At 35.4% G+C, this 16,087-nt stretch overlaps 2 protein-coding genes across 9 annotated transcripts in view; one reads left to right on the forward strand and one right to left on the reverse strand.

Annotated features, from left to right (window-relative positions):
- ACSM3 (acyl-CoA synthetase medium chain family member 3) overlaps positions 1 to 13,752 on the forward strand; it is a 48,355-nt gene extending 34,603 nt beyond the window's left edge. The window contains exons 8-14 of the mRNA XM_061152977.1: positions 458 to 584; positions 1,697 to 1,777; positions 9,047 to 9,148; positions 10,124 to 10,251; positions 10,356 to 10,455; positions 12,978 to 13,097; positions 13,499 to 13,752. Coding sequence (XP_061008960.1) covers positions 458 to 584; positions 1,697 to 1,777; positions 9,047 to 9,148; positions 10,124 to 10,251; positions 10,356 to 10,455; positions 12,978 to 13,097; positions 13,499 to 13,585 — 745 coding nt within the window. The 3' untranslated portion in view covers positions 13,586 to 13,752. The remainder of the gene's footprint in view (positions 1 to 457; positions 585 to 1,696; positions 1,778 to 9,046; positions 9,149 to 10,123; positions 10,252 to 10,355; positions 10,456 to 12,977; positions 13,098 to 13,498) is intronic.
- The window catches only part of ERI2 (ERI1 exoribonuclease family member 2), a 53,579-nt gene that overhangs the window by 23,543 nt on the left and 13,949 nt on the right, over positions 1 to 16,087 (reverse strand). For 3 of the 8 annotated variants that reach the window (XM_061152973.1, XM_061152972.1, XM_061152974.1), the window contains exon 9: positions 12,955 to 15,926. The exons of the other annotated variants lie outside the window; for them this stretch is intronic. In XM_061152973.1, the coding sequence (XP_061008956.1) occupies positions 14,598 to 15,926 (1,329 nt within the window). In that variant the 3' untranslated portion in view covers positions 12,955 to 14,597. Of the gene's footprint in view, positions 1 to 12,954; positions 15,927 to 16,087 lie in introns of those variants that run through there. 8 annotated transcript variants of the gene reach the window in all.

Genomic DNA, 16,087 nt, shown 5'->3' on the forward strand with positions numbered 1-16,087 from the left:
ATAGAAATTTCTGTCATAACAAAAAATTCTATTGGATAGTACAACCCAGGAGCATCTTCATTCCTTCTATTTTTTTTTTTTTAAACAACTGTATACTGTTCTATTGTATAAATGCTCCACAGTCAATTTAACCAATTAGGAAGCTTTTTATCACTGATTTAACATAATATTATGTGGTACGTTCCCTAGGGATGGCATGGTTTTTCTTTGCAACAAGTCACACCACCCCCAATCCTCCCCCCGCTTCCCCCACCCTCTGCCAATAAAATGGAGAAAAAGAAGAAACAAAACTTGATGTTTGGGAGTCATTTCATGATAAAATGCTTTGTTTATTTTGTATCAGAGAAAGTTAGGGGAAAAACTAAAACATTTTGTACTGAAATTTCACTAGAAATAATCCTAATTTCCATTTTTATCCATTTTCCTCCTAAATTTAACTCCTTATCTGTCTTCTGAGAAACTATAAGTTCAAAAGCTTAAAGCACTGTGTAACTGCTGGGGAACCAATCAACCCTGAAGTGACTGAACAATGGAGAAACAGGACAGGTCTGGATATCTACGAAGGATATGGACAGACTGAAACGGTATACAGACTTCAATGAAAAGACATGGCTGAACTCAATTCAGTCAGATAAATAAAAACCAAAGTGCTACGATGTGTAAAATAGCTGGTGGGAAGCTGCTGCTATATAACACAGGGAGTTCAGCATGGTGCTCTGTGATGACCTAGAGGGGTGGAATGGGGGTGTGTGTTGAGGGAGGTTCAAGAGGGAGGGGAGATATATATATATAAAATTATGACTGATTTGCATTGTTGTATGGGAGAAACCAACACAACACTGTAAGGAAATTATCCTTCAATTAAAAAAAAATTGTTTATTGTAGCTTTGTGATTGAGGGATAGGGAGGAAATGGAGTGATTAGAAGAAAGAGTTTCTTAAAAAAAATGAGGGAAGATGGTTACAAAAGAGCTCTGTAAGAGATGCAATTGTTTAGATAGTCATTCACTGAGGAAAGCCACTATATAATTCACTAGGACCAGGGCATTAAAAAATTTTAATTCAACAATACTAGATCTATAAAAAGATTTCTCTTTGTATAATAAGGAAATATCTTAGGGCTTTGCTGCAAAAATAGAAAATGCTGAGCTCTTTGTTACTTGAAATATTAAGTTTGCTGGACAATTCCTTGAGAGGAACACTCTAATTTATCTAAAGAGCTCAAAGAAATAAGAAGAAATTCTAGAGGAAATGAAATAACAAAAATTGTTATATAGGAAAGAGAGGGATAAGATAGAGCAGATAAGGGAAAGACTGAAATAAATTTTTCATTGTCTTTATATACTGCTTCAATTTATGAACCATGAGAAAGTAGTACCTGGTCAAAAATTAAAATACAAAAAATAAAATAAAAACAAAAATCAATGAATTTATTAAATAGAAATAGCATAACAAGTATCACGTGAATATGAGTATAAATGTTTTCATAAATATGGATGTTTTAGTAGTTACAAATTTACTTAAGATTTTAACTGTATTAGTGTCTATCTATAATTCTTGAGAGCAGAAAATATGTTTCAATGTGAGCCTGGTTCATAGTAAGCTCTGAATAAACATTTATTGAATGAATGCACGGTGGATAAATGAATAAATATGAGTTATTTGTAATGTTACTTTACTCTTTTATTCTTAACTAGGTACTAGTCTGTGGAAATTTTAAGGGAATGAAAATTAAGCCTGGCTCAATGGGAAAACCTTCTCCTGCTTTTGATGTTAAGGTTTGTACATCCCTTTCCAGGAAAATATTTAACAACCCAATCTGTTTACCCCTACTCCACTTCTACTCCCTTACACTATTAGTTTTGGTGATGATTATGCTACTTCCATGATATCTTAACTTCCACATAAAGATGGAAAAGGTTTAGAAACATAGCTTGTCTCTTTTTTTCTCCAAAGCAGTTATTTGTGCCAAATAGTTGTATGCATTTTATAAATATTTATTTCCAGAAGGAATCTATGATAGACATAGCAATATCAGAACCATTTTACAGATGAGGCTGAGAGAGGTTAAAGGACTCACCCAAGGTTACATAGTAGCTGCTAGTTCTAGAATATGATCCTAAGCAATCTGGTACGAACATCCATACTCTTAACTGCAACACTACATTACCACTTCTGGTTAGGGAGCTCCAGATCTTCTAAAAGGGTTGACTAGGACAAAAGAGGCTACAATTCAACAGGGGCTATAGGTTATCCCTCTTCCTGCAGCATGCTTGGCCAGTTCCTGGCAGTCAAGAAACTATTTTCACCACTTGATCCTGAGGGGGCATTCCTATTACCCCATTAGCGCACTTTGCTCAGGGTTAGAATTGTTCTCAGATCAATCCAGCCAAAGTTAAGTGTAGACAAAGGAAGTTCTATTAATACATAAAACAATACCAACAAAAAAAACAAAATGGATGAGTTTACAGAGAACTCAGAATCAAACTTAACTACAACTAATCTTAGTTGTAGATTAGACCAATGTTTCCCAAGCTTATCTGATCATAAAGAATCATATAGGTACATGTTAAAAATACAAATTCTCAGGCTTCTTCTTTAGAGAGTCTGATTCAATAAATTTAGTGTAGGATCCTGAAATCCTAAGGTGTTTTAAACAAGCACCTCAGGTAATTCTAACTCTGCTATGAAAACTTGTCTAAAGGTAGGATTGCCTGATGGCTTTTATTCTGGCTCTGCTATTCATTACTGAGTATCTCTGGGTAAGCTGTTAAAGTCTGTTTCCTGATATATGAAACAGGGACCAAGGTGAACAACCTGTTCCAGTTTGACTGGAACTTATTTAGCTTTCAGTTCAATTCAGTCACTGTCGTGTCTGACTCTTTGTGACCCTATGGACTGCAGCACACCAGGCTTCCCTGTCCATCACCAACTCCCGGAGCTTGCTCAAACTCATGTCCATTGAAGTCAGTGACGCCATCCACATCTCCTCCTGCCTTCAATATTTTCCAGCATCAGGGTCTTTTCAAATGAGTCAGTTCTTCAAATCAGGTGTCCAAAGTATTGGGGTTTCAGCCTTAGCACCAGTCCTTCCAATGAATATTCAGAACTGTTTTCCTTTAGGATTGACTGGTTTGATCTCCTTGCAGTCCAAGGGACTCTCAAGAGTCTTCTCCAACACCACAGTTCAAAACCATCAATTTTTGATGCTCAGCTTTCTTCACAGTCCAACTCTCACATCCATTCATGATTACTGGACAAACCATAGCTTGGACTAGATGGACATTTGTCAGCAAAGTAATATCTCTGCTTTTTAATATGCTGTCTAGGTTGGTCATAGCTTTTCTTCCAAGGAGCAAGCATCTTTTGATTTCATGGCTGCAGTCACCATCTGCAGTGATTTTGGAGCCTAAGAAAATAAAGTCTGTCACTGTTTCCATTGTTTCCCCATCAATTTGCCATGAAGTGATGGGACCAGATGCCATGATATTAATTTTTTGAATGTTGAGTTTTAAACCAGCTTTTTCACTCTCCTCTTTCACTTTCATCAAGAGGCTCTTTAGTTCCTCTTCATTTTCTGCCGTAAGGTGGTATCCTCTGTGTATCTGAGCTTACTGATATTTCTTCCAGCAATCTTGATCCCAGCTTGTGCTTCATCCAGCCCAGCATTTCACATAATGTACTCTGCATATAAGTTAAATAAGCAGGGTGACAATATACAGCCTTGATATATTCCTTTCTGTTGGGTCCATACCATTTATATCCTTTATTGTGCCTATCTTTGCATGAAATATTCCCTTGGTATCTCTAATTTTCTTGAAGAGATCTCTAGTCTTTTCCATTTTATTGTTTTCCTCTATTTCTTTGCATTGATCACTGAGGAAGGCTTTCTTACCTCTCCTTGCTATTCTTTGGAACTCTGCATTCAAATGGGTATATCTTTCCTTTTTCTCCTCTTCTTTGCTCATCTATTTTATGGCCTCAGACAGCCATTTTGCCTTTTTGCATTTCTTTTTCTTGGGGATGGTCTTGATCACTACCTCCTGTACAATGTCATGAACCCCTGTCCATAGTTCTTCAGGCACTCTGTCTATCAGATCTAATACCTTGAATCTATTTGCCAATTACACTGTATAATTGTAAGGGATTTGATTTAGGTCATATGTGAATGGTCTAGTGGTTTTCCCTACTTTAGTCAATTTAAGTCTGAATTTTGCAGTAAGGAGTTCATGATCTGAGCCACAGTCAGCTCCCAGTCTTGTTTTTGCTGGCAGTATAGAGCTTCTCCATCTTTGGCTGCAAAGAATATGATCAATCTGATTTCAGTATTGACCATCTGGTGATATCCATTTGTAGAGTCTTCTCTTGTGTTGTTGAAAGAGGGTGTTTGCTGTGACCAGTTCTTCCCTGATAGCTCAGTTGGTAAAGAATCCACCTGCAATGCAGGAGATCCTGGTTTGATTCCTGGGTCGGGAAGATCCAGTATTCTTGGGCTTCCCTGGTGGCTCAGCTTGTAATGAATCAGCCTGCAATGTGGGAGACCTGGGTTTGATCCCTGGTTTGGGAAGGTCCACTGGAGAAAGGAAAGGCTGCCAACTCCAGTATCCTGGCTTGGAGAATTCCATGGACTATATAGTCCATGGGCCGCAAGAGTCAGACATGACCGAGCAACTTTCACTATTTAGCTTTAGGCCTGAAAGTATTGATAGTATGTCCTGATTTGCCCTGCCTTAGTCATGGGCAAATCAAGATGGTTAGTAACTATAATAATAAAAGGACAGATTTTATAGGTTTCTTGTGAGGATTAATGCAATAATATTTCTAAAGAGCATAGAAAAGTGCTTGGCACATAATAAAGATTCATAAGATAGGTGTTATTAGAAATATAGACCAATAGAACAAGATATAAAGCCCAGAGATAAACGCACACACCTATGGATACCTTATCCACTAAAGATGCAAGAATATACAATGGAGAAAAGACAGCCCCTTCAATAAGTGGTGCTGGGGAAACTGGATAACTACGTGTAAAATAATGAAATTAGAACACTTCCTTAACACCATACACAAAAATAAACTCAAAATGGACTAAAGACCTACATGTAAGGCCAGAAACTATAAAAGTCATAGGGGAAAACATAGGCATAACACTCTTTGCCATAAATTGTAGCATCTATTTGATGCATCTCTTAGAGTAATGGAAATAACAAAAATAAACAAATGGTATCTAACTAAACTTAAAAACTTGTGCACAGCAAAGGAAACTATAAACAAGATGGAAAGACAACCCTCAGAATGAGAGAAAATAATTGTAAATGAAACAACTGACAAAGGATTGATCTCCAAAATATATAAGTAGCTCAAGCATTTCAATATCAGAAAAACAAATAAACTAATCAAAACGGGCAGAAGATCTAAAAAGACCTTTCTCCAAAGACACATGGCCAACAAACACATGAAAAGATGCTCAAAACTGCTCATTATTTGAGAAATGGAAATCAAAAAAACAATGAGGTATCATTTCATAATGATCAGAATGGCCAGCATTGAAAAATCTACAAACAATAAATGCTGGAGAGGATGTGGAGAAAAGGGAATCCTCTTGCACTGTTGGTAGGAATATAAATTGATACAACCACTATGGAGAACAGCATGGAGATTCCTTTAAAAACTAGGAATAAAACCACCACATGACCCAGTAATCCCACTACTGGGCATATACCCTGAGAAAATCATAATTGAAAAAGACACATGTACCCCAAAGTTCATAGCAGCACCATTTACAATAGCTAGAACATGGAAGCAATGTAGATGCTCATCAACAGATGAATGGATAAAGAAGTTGTGGTACATATATACAATGGAATATTACTAAGCCATAAAAAGGAATGAATCTGAGTCAGTGGTAGTCAGGTAGATGAAACTAGAGCCTGTCACACAGAGGGAAGTGAAGTCAGAAAGAGAAAAACAAATATTGTTTATTAACACATATATATGGAATCTTGAAAAATGGTACTGATGAACCTATTTGCAGGGCAGGAATAGGGATGCAGAAGTAAAGAATGGACTTGTAGACACAATGGGGAAGGAAAGGGTAGGACAAATTGAGAGAGTAGCATTGACATATATACACTACCAGGTATAAAACAGATAGGTAGTGGGAAGCTGCTATTAATATACAACACAGAAAGCCCAGTCTGGCACACCATGATGACATAGAGAGGTGGGAGGGAGGCTCTAGAGGGAGGGATAGTTATAGTTATAACTTATTTGGGTTGTTGTATGGCAGAAACCAATGCAACATTGTAGAGCATTTATCTTCCAATTAAAAATAAAATAATAATGATAATAAGCAAAAGATAAGTGCTATTATTATTATTATTCACTCCCCCTCAAATTTGTTTCCTTTGAAAAGCTTTTCTAAGAAGAGGTGGTAGAGCAGCATGTTACATTCAGTAGAAAGGCTTAATAGTTCATTGGCTAATATTAATAGGCTGCCTTAAGTTAGAGAAATATTGATGATTAAGCATTACCTGCAATACAAGTAATCAAGTTGGCATGTCAGACAGATTTTTCTCTTGATGAGGTCTCACAGGCATAGCTGTAGTCATAGCCATTCCAACTGCAATGTACCACCAGTTCCCCACTCATTCAAGCCCAGTGACTTATTAGAGCAACTATTTTTGAATGAAAACTTGTGTGGACAAGAGGAACAGTGCACTAGCATCTCTACCTTCATTTGTTTATCCAAATCTTTTTTATTTTGGTAAAAAACATGTAACTTAAAATTGATTATTTGACCATTTTTAAGTGCATCAGTCAATGGTGTTAAATAATACCATATTAAATAATGTTGTGCAGCTGTCACCAGATCCATCTCCATAACTCTTTTCATCTTGGAAAACTAAAACTCTATATCTACTGAACAAAAACGTCTCTTCCCACCTGACCCTCACAATCACCATTCTACTTTCTGCCTCTATGATTTTAACTACTTAAAGTACTATATATAAGTGGAATCATACAGTAGTCATTTTTCGTAAACGGCTTATTACATTTAACATAATGTCCTCAAAGTTCATCCATGTTGTAGCATGTGTCGGGATTTCCTTCCTTTGAAGGCTGAATAATGTTCCATTGCATATATGTACCACATCATGCTTGTTTATTCGTTTATTGATGAGTGCTTGGGTTGCTTCCACACTTTAACCATTGTGAATAATGTTATGATAAACACGGTAAACAAGTAACTCTTTGAAACCTTTTTTTATTCTTTTGAGTATATACCCAGAAGTAAAGTTGCTGGATTATATGGTAATTTTATTTTTAAAATTTTTTATTGGAGTATAGCTGACTTACAATGTTGCATTAACACACAACAAAGGTATACAACAGGTATACAACAAAGTGAATCATTTGTACACGTGGTAATTTTAATTTTTTGAGAAACTGCCATACTGTTTTCCACAGTGGCTGTACCATTTTGCATTCCCACCAATAGAGCACAAACATCTTTACCAATACTTGTTATTTTGTTTTTTTGATAGTAGCCATCCTAATAGGTGTGAGATTGTAGTTTTGATATGCATTTGCCTCATGTGGCCACCTTCATTTTTAACTCTTTCCCATGGTCTTTTGTTATTGTGCCCCTCCTTACCTACTTAGGAGCGTCTTTAGTGATATTCTAAAATCTGAGCATGTACTCTAACTAGCTGGATGTCAGACTTTTGCAACTTAAAAGATCAAGTCATAATTTTCATATTTAAGCATTCTAAGACCCATTGAACAGGGAGGTATGTGATTCTTCCCAGAGACAGAATATTTTATCTATGTTCCCATCTATTAAATAGAAGTCTGTGTAAAGTAATCAGAACTCTTAACATATCTCTTTTCTATCAATAATACCTTGATACCTGCGGTCAAATATTAGATGACTTGGGTGGGAATTTAGTTTTTAATTTGCAACAATTTAAAAATAAGTCCTTACACTTAGAATTCCTTTGCCTTTTCAGTTTCTTATTGGGGACATAAGCCCTTTTTGTTCTGGGGGGCCAGATAAAGATATCCTTTGCTAACAAGCGACATCTCAGATTTGAAGCGTGTATATAAAAGCAGCGTAAAGTTTTCATATGTAGAAACAGCTAAAAGAGCAGAATAGGTAAGCAAGCAATCTGAGAAATGCTTAGTTGTAATTTTAGAAAATGAATTGGACTCCCTGGAAAGATTACACAGAGAAGTATAATGATGAAAAGCACAGGCTCTACAGTGTGATTGCTGAGATTTGAATTTCACCTCAGTCATGCACTGCGTGGCACAACTCTCTGCCTCTGTTTCCTTACATGTAAAATGAGCATAATGATACTCCTAACCAGATAGGGTTGTCTAAGGACGAAAGAAGATAGCACATGTCTATCTGTTCTAACGAAACAGAGCATTAAAATTTATTATGTAGGATGTGGTAAGTGCTTAATAAATGCCAGCTACTATTAGGTACTTCAGAGAACATGAGGGGATAAGAGAGCAAGGCTTCAGCTTACCCACCACTGTCTCAGCCACAAAACAGTCCCCTTTTCCTGATAACTCACATTTGGCTTCTGAGGTAAGATTTTGTTTGTTTCACAAAGTTGGAAAACCAGTAATGAAATACTTATGAAAGAAAAAGACACTAAGATATATGACAAATGATAAAAGCGGGTTGCAAAACACTATATTATAAAATGATCCTATTTTTTTCTGTCTATATCATCTCAAAGGATATTACTAGAATGTGATTATTGCTGGATGACAGAATTAAAGAAAAATTTTATTCTGTCACATTTTGCTAACCTGTATTTTACAATGTAATTTACAATAAGAATTTAAATAACTATATTTCTCTTAGGAACTTAAAGTTTTTAATTTTAATTTTGCTTAATTTTTTAAACTTAAAATTTTTCTGAAGTCTGCATTCTTAAATGGCAAAACAGAAACAAAAAATGCAATGCAAAGATTTCATATGTGGCATTAAATAAAAATTTCCTTAAATAAATTACTCTGTTTCATCCTAGATTTTAGATGTAAATGGCAATGTTCTACCACCTGGAAAAGAAGGAGATATTGGCATTCGAGTTCAACCTAACAGACCAGTTGGCCTTTTTACCCATTATATAGTAAGAGACTTATTACTAAATAGCATCTCATTTCCTATTTATTTCCCAGAAGTGCCTGGTAACTATCCCTATTTGCCACAAAATACAACTAGGATAGCTATTTGGCCTTTTCTTGAGATATTCGTTGTCCTGAACAGTAATCCCTCAGACAGGGAACTGAAGAAACACCCAAATGCTTATGAAAGAAGGGCATGCTGGTCCCCCCAGGCTAGATCACTGCTCCAAGCCCATGAAAGTAAAAGGAAGGGGGCCCTAGAAAGGAGACTGCCCTCTTAACATCATTAATCCACTCCACTGTAAATCAGCCCCCAATAATTTTCCTGAAATCTGATTAGTGGTCTCCCTTTATGGAAAGAGTGAGAGAAACAAAGAATGGGGCAGCGGACTTAAGTAAAACCAAGCTCCTCACTGTTTGCAAACATACTTTCATCTCTAATTACAGTATACAAATTAGAGAAAAGTTTACACCAATATAATCTAAGGCCCAGGTTCTGTCAGTAAATTTTACAGAACGTTAACAATACTCTTTTGCTTCCTGCCAGATTTACAGAATCAATTTTCTATTTTTGTGTAAGCCAAACCAAATACATAACAAACACACAATAAAACCCTGTTCTTTGACTCATTAGGTATTGGTACTTTAACTCTGTGTATTGACTTCTCTTTTTTCCTATGAGTGTTGAGATATTAACCAATTAGCAAAAGGCTTATTTAGCCTACTCCTCTAAGTTCCTGCAATATTTATTTTGTGACCAATCTAAAAAACTTCCCAGCATGACTAGTCTTTGTAGTTATAGTTTACCTTTGTGATATTGGGCTGGCTCAATGTTAGACTTCCATCTCTATTTCTCATGTTAGCTCCTCTTCATTCTAAGAATTCTTAAAAACACCAAAATTTTTCTTCTCCTTAAATATTTAAAAATCCAACTGGATCAAAGAATAACATTCAAAATAAAATTATTACTTGTTTTACAGGATAATCCTACAAAAACAGCTTCAACTCTACGAGGCAATTTCTACATCACTGGGGACAGGGGCTATATGGATGAGGATGGATATTTCTGGTTTGTTTCAAGAGCAGATGATATCATATTATCTTCTGGGTAATTTTCATCTGTGGATATGTCTGTATTGACTGCTTGTTAGTAGTTTGGAGTGAACTTTTTGCTCACCTTTATAAATTCCTGCCTTATGTTTTATTTCCCAGTTACCGAATTGGTCCGTTTGAGGTAGAAAGTGCCCTGATTGAACATCCTGCAGTTGCAGAGTCAGCTGTTGTCAGCAGTCCAGATCCCATCAGAGGAGAGGTAACTGATTCATTTCTACCTTAGTTTGTTGGCAGTCTAACACATACTTTTAAACAGTAGTTCATTGAAACAGAATTACCTAAATGATTCATTCACTAATTATGTAATTTAGAGACTCATTATTAAATATGCTAGTCAGATAGAAATATGCTAATCAGAATGAACTGCTACAGAATGAGATTGAAAATATACACAATATAAAGAATTTTAATCCTTTCCATGGAGTATTGGGGCAAAGACAGTGTGAATGCCAACAACCCAGGTTCACACCAGAAGCGACCTCATGGGCTGTAGCCTACCAGGCTCCTCCATACATGGAATTTTCCAGGCAAGAATACTGGAGTGGGTTGCTATTTCCTTCTCCAGGAGATCTTCCCTACCCAGGGATCGAACCTGGGTCTCCGGCACTGTAAACAGACGCTTTATCATCTGAGCCACCAGGGAAGTCAGAAGCTAATTAGATAGGTTCAAGTTGTTACTCAGATCTGGAAACTAACATGGCCCTGAGTGTAGCTGAGGATAGGCTGGCATCAGATAACAGGACTAGGAACAAGGTCAGAGATAGGAACTAAGTAACTAGAAGCAAGTTGGGTCGGTCAGTAAGTAGAGGCTTCAGAAAATAATAAACAAGACAGAAGTCCTGAGAGCTTACTTCTGTTGGGGCTGATCACATAGTAGTCTGGGTTTAAAGATTCCATGCCACTCTTCAGGTCCTTTTTGCCAGGCATGGTCAATAATATTCTACATTCCAGTAATGCAAGTAGGGAAAAGATTCAGTGATTATTGAAGTTTGTCCCTTTGCTCTGAATTCCATCAGTAGGTGGAATGAGTCTCTCCCTTAACATCAGTCATTTCCTCCTCTGTAAAAGGATTCTGTGAGGGGAATTACACTCCATATTTTGTAATAAATCTATAAGGGAAAAGAAATCTGAAAAAAGCAATATTTTATCTATATCTGAATCACTTTGCTGTACATCTGAAACTAATAAAACACTTAATCAACTATACTTCAACAAAAAAATTACAAAAAGAGAAAAGGATACAAAGTTGTAATGTACAGCAGGGTTCCATTTTTAAGTATAAATGTCTTAGGAAAAATAGAAATAATTCACACCACTTTGCTGGCTTTCTCTGGAGAATAAAATTAAAAATGATTTTTAATTTCTTTAAAAAAAAGTTTGTGAGGATTAAATAAGTTAACATAGGTATAGGACTTATAACAATACTCAGAACATATTAAGTCATTAAAAATATTAGGTATTAGTTGTAGAAGTATAAGATTTCTTTAACCTAAAATCTGTAAGTGGGCTTCAAAGTTTCCCTGAAATTCTGTGCAAAAGAAATTACTACAACTAATACCTAATATTTTTAATGACTTAGTATGTATGTTCCAGATATTGTTATAAGCCCTATACCCATGTTGATCTACTTAATCCTCATAAACTCCTTTCACAGAGAAGGAAATTGAGGCAGAGATGTGTCCTAACTTGCCTGAGATTACAGGCAAAATGTGACTCAAATCCAGGTTGTGTACTTCAGAGTTCATGCCCTTAACCATGTTAGATTGTTCTTTTTTAATTTATCATTTTCTGTCATGGTTTATAAAGAATTCTATAAAGATAAGTTAGATTTTATCCAAGGTGCATGAGTAATCAGTATGCAAACCAGTAATTACAAACACTAGTTCTTAAAATAACTTGCCTCTGCACAATTCACTTATAGCAAGGATGAAAGTTTTTAATTCATAAACATGTTGATAAGCAATAGAACAAGCATAAATACAAATAAATTTTATGAAATGTCAAATAATGAATAGAATAAAATGATATACATGCATAGACACACATACACAACTGCCTTGCGTCAACAGAAGTGTCTATGGAATAAAGAGTGGACAGTCTCAGTGAACTGTTTCTTTTAACAAGGATATGGCAAACCCAGTGAGAAGACTGTTTATTAGGACCATACTGAGGGTGGTGACCTATAAGCTAGACTAGATCAGGATGTGTTGTTTTATAAAAGACTGTGCTTAGTGCACTACCAAGTTTCCAAAAGAAAATTTTTTGAAGGGGATAACAGATGAGGCAAGAAGTCAAGAGCAGAAATGATCAGAAACAGGTCAGAAAGTAGTTTAAGATGCAGTGAGATGAGACAGTTCAAATATAAATCAAAATCAAAGTAGGGGTTCCAAAAGCTCTGTTGTATTAAGATCCCCTGGAGTAGGAAATGGCAACCTGCTCCAGTATTCTTGTCTGGAAAATTCCATGGACAGAGGAGCCTGGCAGGCTACAGTCCATGGGGTCAGAGTTGGAGACGACTGAGCAACTGAGCACACACACACACATTAGATATAAAATCTAGGTGTGGGAGTCAACTGGCTGGCTTAAGAGCATAAAGCTGAGATCAGACCCTAATAAACATTTTGGCTCACCACATGAGGTATTTATTTAGATTCCCAAGTTAAGTGAAAGATACATTGAAACATAAAAATATACAACTCATCATTCAAATATTTATTTTAGGTAGTAAAGGCTTTTATTGTTCTGAATCCTGATTACAAGTCACATGATCAAGAACAACTAAAAAAGGAGATTCAGGAGCATGTAAAAAGAAATACAGCACCTTACAAATATCCCAGAAAGGTAGGTACTCTAATTAAGAACAGTATTTGCTTAGTATTCCGGAAATTTTCAGCTGTTTATTTTTTCCATTTTAATGAACATTCTCTTGAAATGTGCTATACCAAACACTAACACTTCAAACTGAACTAATGACATGGATAAGAAACAGAATCTTTGAGATTAAAATGAAACTCTTAACCTAATTTGTAGGGTCATTTGGCTTACTGGACTTATAGTAAATACTAAATATCAAAAAAATATCCTCAACAATATCCATTCTCCCTTTTTTGGCTGTTACCAAAAAACCCCCCAATTGGTGTCCTGATTCTTTCACCTAGAGTTCACAATGGAACTGTTATATAATTGACTTTGTCTAAAGATGAAAACTTCTGGCCTAATTTTCTTCCCTTGGATATCTACAGGTAGAATTTATTCAAGAGCTGCCAAAGACTATTAGTGGGAAGATAAAAAGAAATGAACTGAGGAAGAAAGAATGGGAAACAACTTAAGTCTATTCCATTAATTATGATGGTCTCTATAAAATAAGACTCTGTAAAATTAAAGATTATGAAAAGGTGGTAAAAAATGTGATAGTATGCTTATAAACTAATTGATTTAAAATATCCTGTGGTTATAACCTCATAGGCTGGATTCTGAAATAAAACATTCAATAAATTCCTCTGCATCAGTGTCAATGTTTTTATAATTGGTAATATAAAAAGAATACCACCAGTTGTTGAGGAATTTTTAAACACATAGTGTAGAAGCAATTTCTGAACTAAATCTCTGACCTATTGCATTTCAGATCTTAGTTGAGTAATTCTACCAATACATTGACTATAAATCAGAACAAATTTTTAAGGGTTGAAATAAAATGAAACAAGTTATAAAGTTTTTAGAGAAGTCTTAAATAATAGATTATCATAATTCTCAAAGTACAAGTATCTACCTGAAAATAGTCTAGGGATTTTTTATTGGTCACATTGTTATTCAAACAATTTAAAAACAATTTAAAATTCATTTCAAGGTCTAAGTGTAAAAGGATATCATATATTGTATACCTGAAACTGATATAATATTGTATGACAATTATAATTCAATATAAAGAAATAGGATATCATGTATTAATATTGCTATTATATTTAATCTAATAAATACAGTTTACCAAGTATTTAATTTGTGGTTCTTCAAAAAAGTATGATAAGTTTGGTAACAGTTAATATATGAAATATAAATAAAATAGTATAAGACATTATCAGCATACTCGTGTGGAAATTCAGGGGACAATCAGGATTCACACATGGAGAGAAGACAAATTAGATAACTGGTGTATGAAATTAGAAGGCTGTGATATTATTGTTTTCTATTTTCAGTGTGTGTGTGTTTGAATGTGCTGAATAGCCCCAGAGTAGCTTACAGAGCTCAGATATGCAAAGTCCTCACAACATGTAGCCCTATACATATTTTTTACTGCACTAAAAGTCATACTGAAGTAAAAACATAGTTTAGACATAAAAAAGGTCAATTTCTCATTGAAGGTCTGAGTCTCAGTGAATTTTTAGTAGAAAAATTTACATTTCTGTCACAAATAAGGTTTGTTTCTAGAGAACTAAAAGTGAGTCCTCCTGGGGAATGAGATAGAACTATACTGTTCGCTCTTTCCTTTTGAAGTGTTTGTTCCCACTTGAAGTAACCACAGCATTTTCTCTTTTCTTGGTACTTCCCAACAGGACAACAATAGAAGACTTTTCCATGGTTTGGTCCATTATTAGAAACAGTAAGTCTCTTAGATCTTCGGCCACACTTGCATAAAGGAGGTGTTATTTTTCCACTCTTCCAAGGCTCTTGCAGATTAACTGTAGAAGTTAAGACAGAAGGGAGAATCTTCCAGGAAGAAATTGCTCCTGGGGAGTCATTAGATGATGCAGGCTTTTCTTCATGAATAGTGAAAGTCTGTTTTTTTGCTGGTGGGAAAAGTGGAGGACTGGATGGATTCCTTTTACTATCATCTAAACAAAGAGGATGTTTCCCCAAAACTAAAGGATGAGACACATTGGAATTAACACTGTTGAGATTACTTGATTTACATTCAGGTAATTTAAAGCCAAAAGTATCTGAACCTGGATCTTTGGCTTCCTTTATATTATAAATAGTGGTATGGGGACTCTTATATACAATAGACTTAGAGGTAACAGATTTTTGAGGAGTTTCTTCTGTGCCTCCAAAGTTTTCATGACTTAACATTTCAGATTCTTCTAAAACCATTACTCTTTCTCCAGAATTAAGTGAAGTGTCTACATTTGAGTCACTAACAGGAGGTATACAATATATATTTTGCTCGGGCTGAGATGCTGGCAGTAAAGCTACATCCTCCCAATCAGCCAACATAGGTAAACAGTCAAGGGCAGAACTGACTTCCATATCAGAAACATTATTAAAAGATGAAATGGTAGTTGAAACAGGTACCAGTTCTGAATCAACTGTTGAAGTCTTAGAATTGATATTAAATGCAAGATGTTGGTTTATTTGCTTCTGCATAGGTGTATTCCAGCTGGAAGACTGCAGCTGCCCCAGAGAAGTCCAGGACTTAGTAGCATTAAAGAGAGAGAAACAGCTTCTGACATTGCAAAGACCTGCTTTTATGCTGTCCTTTTGTTGTAACTGATCCTTTATAGGAGAATTCACACCAACAGACTTCATTTGAATTTTCTTGTAAGATTTTATTGAATTTTTAGGCTCCCTACCATATATGCTGGGATCATGAGTGTTATTGGTACAGGCTGATGTTTCTTTAACTTGATCCGTATTCAAATTTCTGGTGAAAATGTTAGGATTCCTCTTAGTGGAAACCTATGATTCCACAGACAAAACCAACAACTTTAGAAACTCTGCATTCATAATTTCTTTAGTATACATTATATGAGATGACAAAAAAGAAAAACGTCAGCACTGATTGATCTATAAATGACAGCATACATAACATCAACATTTCAGTTAGCCTATGATTACTT

Source organism: Dama dama, chromosome 10 (genome assembly GCF_033118175.1).
Source record: "Dama dama isolate Ldn47 chromosome 10, ASM3311817v1, whole genome shotgun sequence".
Classification (NCBI taxonomy): domain Eukaryota; kingdom Metazoa; phylum Chordata; class Mammalia; order Artiodactyla; family Cervidae; genus Dama; species Dama dama.